This window comes from Micropterus dolomieu, linkage group LG14, assembly GCF_021292245.1.
Source record: "Micropterus dolomieu isolate WLL.071019.BEF.003 ecotype Adirondacks linkage group LG14, ASM2129224v1, whole genome shotgun sequence".
NCBI lineage: Eukaryota > Metazoa > Chordata > Actinopteri > Centrarchiformes > Centrarchidae > Micropterus > Micropterus dolomieu.
Window position 1 is genome coordinate 26,658,085 of NC_060163.1, and position 9,586 is coordinate 26,667,670.

The window sequence follows — 9,586 nt, forward strand, 5'->3', positions numbered from 1 at the left end:
AGGTACAAGGTAGTTTATTTATCATTATACAACACGTTAACAAAAAGAAAGTCTGTAGTATCTTCACTCTACACACACAGAACTTAACAGATCATTTAATGTGGTAACATTTAAAATAATTCACATTTTTCTTCTTTAGACAGGGTTAAGGTTCAACTTCTTTTGAGCCTTTCTACACTTATTAAGGTCCTGTTGAAGTTCTCTCCTAAACAAACCGTCAGCGTTCTGCCTGTGAGATGTGAAGGCCGATCAGCAGGTTGGTTCTTCCATGTTTGTCCTTGTTCAGCAGCTGTTAAACTCCTTTTATTCAGCACAAACTCTGCTGTACATCTGACTTCTCATTTCATCGAATTTAACAAAGTATGAAGCTGCCAGTGAAAATGCCTATAAAAACGTGCAGGTCCTTGGTGAGAAACATGGCGTCACTGTTCACACACACAAAAGCAGCAGAACGATGTCAGAAATAAAACTATAATACAACCCATTAAAATAAAGTTATGTAACTGTAAACATGCTCAGTGGACGATAAAAACTGCAGACACACTGACCGCAATCCACTGTTGTTCTGTCCAATCAGAGAGAAAAGGCGTGGTGAGATTGTCTGTGCCTATAGTGCAGCGTCTCCGGGTTCAAGTCCAATCCGTTGTTGATACCTGGATCACTGGAGACTCTGTTGAGAGTTTGTGGGGGGGGGACTGTGTCTCCCTCTGGCCTTTCTGTGAGATCCATGGTTTATTGTACAGAAAAACACAAGGAAGTTGAATTTTACTTGTAAATGTGTTAAAAATGAAAGATCTTTTCCAGGAGCTTCCCAGGGGCCCCTCGACCCCTGCCCCTCTACGTGCCCCCTCTCCCGTGATGCAAGGGGCCTCCGTGTGTATTCTGTGACACACAGCATTAAATAAAGCTTCAGTTCTTTGTGTTTTATTCGCCACTAGGTGGAGCCAGCAACACATGTTTAATCCAGTAATCCCGCTCTGAAGGACGCACCAGGTAAACCCTCCACCAGAGACCAGGTCACCAACAGATTTTTACAAATCACATGAATGTAAGACGGTTGTAAGAAAAATAATATATAAAATACACTATATAGAATAAATACATTTTAATTTACTTGATAAAAAAAATTTAGATTCATAATAGGCTCCAAAATATCATCAATAAATAAAACACGATATATTAATATAGATTAATCTATCCAGCAGTATACAATCAAAATGACTAAGTGTAAGTGACACAGTGTTACATGAATCTATCAGTGATTAAAATCTAATAATAAAATAAACAATGGGACATTCTCCACTTACATTATCACGCTTGTTGACTTTGACCGCACTTTCAAGCAGGAGACCGGTGTTTTTTTCCCTCATGTGAAACAAAAACTCAACATTAAAGGTTTTTATTGATTCTACTTATCTTTCGTAAATTAACAAACGTATGTAACATAGTTATTTTAAGCCAAACCATGATCTTTTCCTAAACCTAACCAAGTATTTTTGGTGCCTAAACTTGACCAAACTGCAACATTTCACTTCAACTTGCTGTTTCAAAATGGCATTTAATTTTGAAAGTATAACCGGACGTTGCATATTTATTGTTTCTAATGGGGCTTTCCTTCACTCATTTAAATAATTATGTACACAGTCTTGTACCTTTTTTTTCTTGTAGTTTTTGTTGCTTCGATTCAAATGTGTTCTGGTCATGATTCATATTGTAACTGGTTGGATCGGTTCAAGGCATTAAACTCTTTATTGGGGGATAAGGATTATATAAGGATTCAAAACCTTTTGTACCAGCACAGGTTTAAAAATTAAAACTACTCTTGTCAAAAGTAAAGTACTTCAGATTTGTTCTTAAGTCCAGTACATATTCATACAAACATGGCAGTAACAACAAAACCTGCAGTCAGAAAGGTAAAAACCAAACATGTTTATTTGAGATGGTGAAGACACCGTAGGATCCTCACAGGGTGATTATTTCTGCTGAGGCCCGGCTGTTTGTCCCAACGGCAGATAATTACAGCAGAAACGACATAAACAGCCTCCTTCCTGTCTGCACTTATCTCTCTGCTTCAGCGTGAACATCAAGGCCTTCGGCTTTATCGTCCACTTCAGAAAGAACCTCTAAAAACCCTGTGGAGACTCAGCAGGAGACGTTTTCAGGTCTCATCTGAGCAGATCACTCTTTAGATACTTAACTCCTCTTTGGGAGATGTTCTGCGTTTCAAAGCCTCCTTTCCTTCTTTCCTTTTTTAATTTTTCCTCCTTTCTGTCCTTCCTCCTTCCCCCTTTCCTCCCTCCTCCTTTACTTCTTTAGTTCACTTTGCATGTTTCATGCTTTCTTTGTTTTCTTCCTTCCTTCTGTCCTTCCTCTTTTCTTTTTCCTCCCTCCATTCTTTCCTTTGTCTTTTCATTTCTCCTCCCTTCCCTTGTCTTTCCTCCTTCCCTTTTTTCTCTCTGTCTTCCTTTTTTCCTCCCTCCATTCTTTCCTTTGTCTTTTCATTTCTCCTCCCTTCCCTTGTCTTTCCTCCTTCCCTTTTTTCTCTCTGTCTTCCTTTTTTCCTCCCTCCATTCTTTCCTTTGTCTTTTCATTTCTCCTCCCTTCCCTTATCCTTTCTGCTTGCCTTTTTCTCCCTTCCTTCTGTCCTTCCTCCTTCCCTTTTTATTCTCTCTCTTCCTTCTTCCCTCTCTTCCTCTTCTTTCTGCCTGTCCTACTTCCTTCCTCTTCCTTTATTCCCTTCTTCGAGTGTATGTCCAGAATTAGAGATACAGATTGCATTTGTTTCCTCTGCAGGCTCTGACCACCTCTCCCTCTCTCCCCCCGGGTTAATTGACAGCTGCAGAGTGTGAGTCAGCTGAGTGTTGAGGCTCGGCCCTCCCAGATGTGGGGCTGGGCGTCTGTGCGGTGAGTCCACCGCAGTGAAATCTGAGTCCTCCGGCCTGGCTGCTTGTATTTTGGGATGTTTTACACGGGGCAGGACAAAGACACGTTTCCAGGCGGCAGCGCAGTCTGAGCAGATGTTTCTGCTCTGGGAAAAGCAGCAGAAGAAGAAGCGACCTTGTTTCTGCAGAAGAAGGAAGAGTGAAAGACGGTAAAGTTGTGCTGAGTGTTGCCTCTGCAGAGCCACAGATTACTGCAGCTGCGGAGGGGAAGCGCAGCTGACTGAAAAGCGAAACCGAGGATACATTTTTAGAGGATAAAGATGTTTCTTTTGTGGATAAAAATGCGCCCCGTAGGTTTGAAGGTTTGCTGACATGAACTTTGACTGGGAGCAGAGCTGCGTTCACGTGAGTTTCTACCTTTACTGGCTCACCGGGTGTTTTAATGACAACAGTGACCACGTGTGGTCGCACAGGCAGGGTAATTAGTCCAATTAGTACTCTCACTTTTAAATAACAGATAAAGACTTGAAATATAAGTTACATGATACATGTTCGGGGTAACTTAACAGTTTAACCTCTTTTTTCTGTACTTCTGTTTAGTTAACCAGCTAACAAGCTAATGTTCCAACTAGTTAACCAGCTAACAAGCTAATGTTCCCAACTAGTTAACCAGCTAACAAGCTAATGTTCCCAACTAGTTAACCAGCTAACAAGCTAATGTTCCCAACTAGTTAATCAACTAACAAGCTAATGTTCCCAACTAGTTAATCACCCGACAAGCTAATGTTCCCAACTAGTTAATCACCCGACAAGCTAATGTTCCCAACTAGTTAATCAACTAACAAGCTAATGTTCCCAACTAGTTAATCACCCGACAAGCTAATGTTCCCAACTAGTTAATCACCCGACAAGCTAATGTTCCAACTAGTTAATCAACTGACAAGCTAATGTTCCCAACTAGTTAACCAGCTAACAAGCTAATGTTCCCAACTAGTTAATCAACAGACAAGCTAATGTTCCCAACTAGTTAACCAGCTAACAAGCTAATGTTCCCAACTAGTTAATCAACTGACAAGCTAATGTTACCAACTAACTTAGCTAATCAACCGACAAGCTAATGTTCCCAACTTAGCTAATCAACTGACAAGCTAATGTTCCCAACTAGTTAATCAACAGACAAGCTAATGTTCCCAACTAGTTAACCAGCTAACAAGCTAATGTTCCCAACTAGTTAATCAACTGACAAGCTAATGTTACCAACTAGTTAATCAACTGACAAGCTAATGTTCCCAACTAACTTAGCTAATCAACCGACAAACTAATGTTCCCAACTAGCTAATCCACCGACAAGCTAATGTTCCCAACTAGCTAATCAACTGACAAGCTAATGTTCCCAACTAGCTAATCAACTGACAAGCTAATGTTCCCAACTAGCTAATTAACCGACAAGCTAATGTTACCAACTAACTTAGCTAATCAACTGACAAGCTAATGTTCCCAACTAGCTAATCAACTGACAAGCCAATGTTCCCAACTAGCTAATCAACTGACAAGCTAATGTTCCCAACTAGCTAATCAACTGACAAGCTAATGTTACCAACTAGTTAATCAACTGACAAGCTAATGTTACCAACTAGTTAATCAACTGACAAGCTAATGTTACCAACTAACTTAGCTAATCAACTGACAAGCTAATGTTTCCAACTAGTTAACCAACTGACAAGCTAATGTTCCCAACTAGTTAACCAGCTAACAAGCTAATGTCCCCAACTAGTTAATCAACTAACAAGCTAATGTTCCCAACTAGTTAATCAACTGACAAGCTAATGTTCCCAACTAACTTAGCTAATCAACTGACAAGCTAATGTTCCCAACTAGTTAATCAACTGACAAGCTAATGTTCCCAACTAACTTAGCTAATCAACTGACAAGCTAATGTTCCCAACTAGTTAATCAACAGACAAGCTAATGTTTCCAACTAGTTAATCAACAGACAAGCTAATGTTTCCAACTAGTTAATCAACTGACAAGCTAATGTTTCCAACTAGTTAATCAACTGACAAGCTAATGTTTCCAACTAGTTAATCAACAGACAAGCTAATGTTTCCAACTAGTTAATCAACAGACAAGCTAATGTTTCCAACTAGTTAATCAACTGACAAGCTAATGTTTCCAACTAGTTAACAAGCTAATGTTCCCAACTAGCTAATCAACCGACAAGCTAATGTTCCCAACTAACCTAGCTAATCAACCGACAAGCTAATGTTCCCAACTAGTTAATCAACTGACAAACTAATGTTGAAGATAGATACCAACTACTAACAAGCTACTTTTTCAAGCTAGCTAAACATGTTAACTAGTTACTTAGCAAGCAAATGTTACTTGAAATGTAGTCATAACGTGAGGTGGTGATGGGGCGGTGGATAAGAAACATGCCTTTGGTGTGAGAGACCCGGGTTCAAGTCCCCTGAGCAAGACACTTAACCCCTAGTTGCTCCAGAGGCGTGCAACCTCTGACATGTACAGCATTTGTAAATCGCTTTGGTGTCAGCTAAATGAATAAATGTAAATGTCACAAACTAACAAGTTGGTATGTTGCCAGCTAACGCTAGCTAGGAACAGACTAACAAGCTAATGTTACTAGAAAGCTAGCTAATAACTAAGTAGCTGAAATTGTGAGCTAGCAAACCAAATATTGAACTGACCAATTAATAAGCTAATATTACCAGCTAGTTAACTAACATGCAAATTTGAATAGAAAGCTAGAAAAAAAGTTAATATTTTGAGCTATTTTGATAAATACAAATAAGGAAATGCCACCAGCTAGTTAACCACACAGTTAATAAGCTAATGTTACAGCCAAATACATACAACTAACAAGATAATGATGTCAATTAGCTAGCTAACAAACAAACTAAAATCACTGTCTAGTTAACCAACCAAGCTAAAGTTAAGCTAAGTTACCAACCAAAAAAGTATATGTTAAAGAAACTAGCTTAGTGACTCTGTGGAGGCAACACACTTGACCGTAGAAGCTGGACCTTTTGTGCGACCCCTGTATTTTTGTGTTCAGATCGTTAGCTGACCCGCTCCTGATTCCCTGCAGATATGGCTGAAGATGTCTGTGGATTCTGATAACGCCTGTGTTTTGCTGTCACCGCGAGACTCCAGGTCCTCCTGCGTCTTCCAAACCGCAGACGAGAAAGATGACCTCCCAGAAGTGGGAGAGGAGAGGTAACTCACACTTTGTTTTTATCTTTTTATTTATTTTTTAATTTCTGGAAATCACAAGAATTTGCAATTAATTATGGAACTTGAGTAGGGAAGCATGGCCGCCTTTGTAGTTTCACATGGTAAAGTTGTATACTGAAATCTCAGGTAGCTGTTTGGGCTGATTGAGCTTCAGGACATTCATGATGTGAGATGAGGATTTTCTAAACATAGCAAACATCCGCTGGCTGTGACTTGTGAAGCTTTGCTGTATCTTTTTAAAAGGTTTTCATACTGTTGGATTTGAAGAAGTGTCTTGCACTCGCTTTCGTTTGAATTTCTAAGGTGATCCAGGTATGTTTGGCGGTATGGCTCTGTACTGGGAGAGAGCAACATCAATAACAGAAATTACATCGATTCGTCAGGAACAGATGCTCAATTAGTTATTCGTCAGGCCCCCTGTTGCTATAGACCCCGATAACATTTTGTGATTATATTTTTTTCACTGTGAGCGGTCAAATCCTACATGAACAGTTGTGGTTATTTTGTTTTTTTTGTCAGTGCTATTCCCATTGTTTTAAACATGTTTAACTTTGATGTTGCTTCTTCAGTCATGAATATTTAACACCTTTTTCAAGTTTAAACCTGTAAAGAGTAGTTGTGAATATTAACATATCGTCACCTCATAAGCTGATAAGTTAAAATCAAACAGCTGTTACTGTATATTTCAACCTCCAGCAGCTACAGAGCAACCTGCTGCTTCACGGTGAGTCGTGTGAAGGTGAGTCCAGTATTCTCTCTCTGTTAGCTTTGTGTTTGGTCTCCATCAGCTGCTAAACGCTCCACTGTGTTCACCAGCTGCTCTCTGAGTCTGTCTGCTCGTGTTCGGCGGCTTTTTACAGCTTCTTCTCTGGAAACGGCGCCATGAGAGTTAAGGGAGTTATCATGACCTCTGATCTCTAGGAGGAGTCTTAAGGTGAACCCTGAAGCGGAGATGCAGAATCGTCATTGTATCCTCTCTCTTTTATATCCTTGTTGTCTTTTCTTCTTTCTCTTGTTTTAAGAAGTGCTGCGATGGCCGAAGCTCACTACCTGCAGCTCTGGTTTGTAGTGGGAATGATGAAGGTCTTTCTCCTCCTGCAGTGTCCTGGAGATGCTGAGCTACTCCAAGTTCTCCGACCTTGAGACATGGCTGTGTATGCCGTCCTCGCTGCTGCTGCCCAGGGCCCTGGACTCCACCCGCACCACCTCCTCCTCCTCCTCCTCCTCCTCCTCACATACATCCAACCACTCTTCCAATTCCCCGCCAATCTCCTCCTCCTCCTCCCCGGCCTCCAACTCCCGTCGCTCCACCTGCAGCGAGTCAGGAGAGGCCGACACACCACTCAGGTAACGTCAAGCCTGTAGTTATCAAGTTCAAAGGTCAGCTAAAGGTGGTGTTACTACTTTTATTCCTTCAGTGTATATTTTAGGATTTACTGATTTTAATTTAGTTGGTTTCCATGAATTCCTGCAGACAGAATCTCCTCAGGAGGGTTTGGTATCAAGAACCTGTTCCAAGTTGGAACTGTTACCAAATTTCCAAGAAGCGTAGATTCGTTAAGACCCGTGCGTTTGAATCCTGCTCCTCGGTTCTTAACTTCCTGCATATTTCAGCTCCCGACTGAACTGCAGTGAGCATTTTACCGTCCATCAAAGTGTCTCTGATCTGCCAGCAGCTGCCACGCCGACCTAACGTCACCTCATGTGTTATGTCAACAAAGCCTGAAGAAGAGAGTCCTTCTGGTTCTCTCCATTGTGACGAAGCCTTTTTCACGAAACGGTGGAAGATGATGCTTCTGATGGCCACCAGATGTTTACGTGGGGAGACTAAAGCTTCGCTGCACCAGTTACCTAAACACGTGCTGTTTTGAATCTGAGGTCAGTTCAGAAACTTGTCCTCCTGCAGCCAGCAGAAACATTGTTCCTCAGCTCATAAAGTATTTGTCTGGCACCATGCTGATGGCAGTTATGTAGAGAAAGATAAGCCAAGAGCCTGCAGGGAGCCTGAGGGGAAACACTGCTGTTTATACATGTGGAGGAAATGTACTGCTAATATAAGGAAGCGTAGTCATTATGGCTTTTGCTGTGTAGGTGGAGGGATGGAGATTGTATAGGAACAGATTTATCTTCCCCTCAATCCGTTGCTGGGTTATTGAAAAAGCAACAGATTAAAGGAAAGTTTGAAGCTGCGTTTAGGCATGAAAGTCCTCAGAAAGGCTGTTCCAGTCGACCAGGAGCATCACACAAACGCAACTCCTTCAATCTTAGAAGTGATCTTCAGCACAGGAGAGGCTCAGAGGTTTCAAAGGGAAACGTAAGTATTTTTTTAACCTGGACGTAATGATGACATTTTTTGAAACTGGTCCAGTGGTGAGCGAGCGAGCTGCAGCTGGCGCAAGTTAAAGTACGTCCACTAAAGTGCTCGTTTTGCCGCTGACAGGCTCAGATAGTTGTTACGAGTGTCTGACAACATTATGGAAGGGATCCCTACAGAGAGGGAGCTTTTTTAATGAGTAAGATCCTTTTTGTTTAACCTGAAACACTTTATCAAAGCCACCAGACTAAAATAGTAATTTTACCTCGCAGGACAGAACAGTCTGTCAGCCAGTTGTTTGTGTTTTTGTTGTTTTTGTTTGTTGTTGTGTGCTCTTTCTGTTTTAAAGGGTTAAAAGACACAAACAAACTACCCAAAACAAAGTCTGGTGGCTTTGACGAGAGCGATTATAGCGTCCTGACTATCCAGCCCGGGTCTCTTTGGTTCTCTGTGGTGCAGCTGCAGTACTAACTGTGATGCGGTAGCGGAGAAAGCTCTCTTTGGCGCTCCTGTAGACATTTAAGAGCTGAGGAGGGAGTTTGGAGTTTCCTGAAGAAGAAAGTCTCCGCTGAGCCCTCTTCAGCTGGCGGGAGGTGTCTAGGGTCCACGTCAGGTCCTTTTGTGATGTGAAGTCCCAGACATTTATGTGGAGGGTGGGAGTTGTTGTTTTCCTGGTTCTCCTGAAGTCCACGACAATCTGGTTTTATTTCAGGCGTGTCTGACTTGCTTTAGAAGGCCAGTTAGTGCTCTACATACACGGGAAAGCCAACTGAGGCAGGTGTAACGTGTTCTCTTGTTCTCTGGCTGACTGAACTGTAGCTCTGGTCCTCTAAAGACGAAGAGAAGTCCAGTTTAGTGACATGCTACTGGATCCAGTACACGTCTTTTCAGGTCAGTGGAGAGCTGAACCATCTTTTTGCCAGCCTGGATGCTACAGTATGCCTGCCCAAATGAAAGAGGAGAGTGTTCAGACATTTCCCAGCTCAGGAAGATGCTCAGAAATGCTGCCATCCTTCACACTTTCCCGTAGGTGGCGCAGTTTGAAGCGGAGCTGCTGTGGCACATGTAGATGTTGGCAGAATCTGCACGGACATGTTGGATTTTCCTACAACAAGTAAATGCAGCGTTACTCTCCTCC

General features: G+C 41.8%; 1 protein-coding gene across 3 annotated transcripts in view; it reads left to right on the forward strand.

The window, feature by feature from the left end:
• The first annotated feature begins 170 nt into the window (after nucleotides 1-170).
• LOC123982642 (uncharacterized serine-rich protein C215.13-like) overlaps nucleotides 171-9,586 on the forward strand; it is a 13,402-nt gene continuing 3,986 nt past the window's right edge. Inside the window, exons 1-5 of one of the 3 annotated variants that reach the window (XM_046068310.1) lie at nucleotides 171-256; nucleotides 939-993; nucleotides 2,794-3,091; nucleotides 5,989-6,116; nucleotides 7,236-7,481. In XM_046068310.1, coding sequence (XP_045924266.1) covers nucleotides 6,001-6,116; nucleotides 7,236-7,481 — 362 coding nt within the window. In that variant the 5' untranslated portion in view covers nucleotides 171-256; nucleotides 939-993; nucleotides 2,794-3,091; nucleotides 5,989-6,000. The other 2 variants (XM_046068311.1, XM_046068309.1) reach the window with 2 other exon arrangements.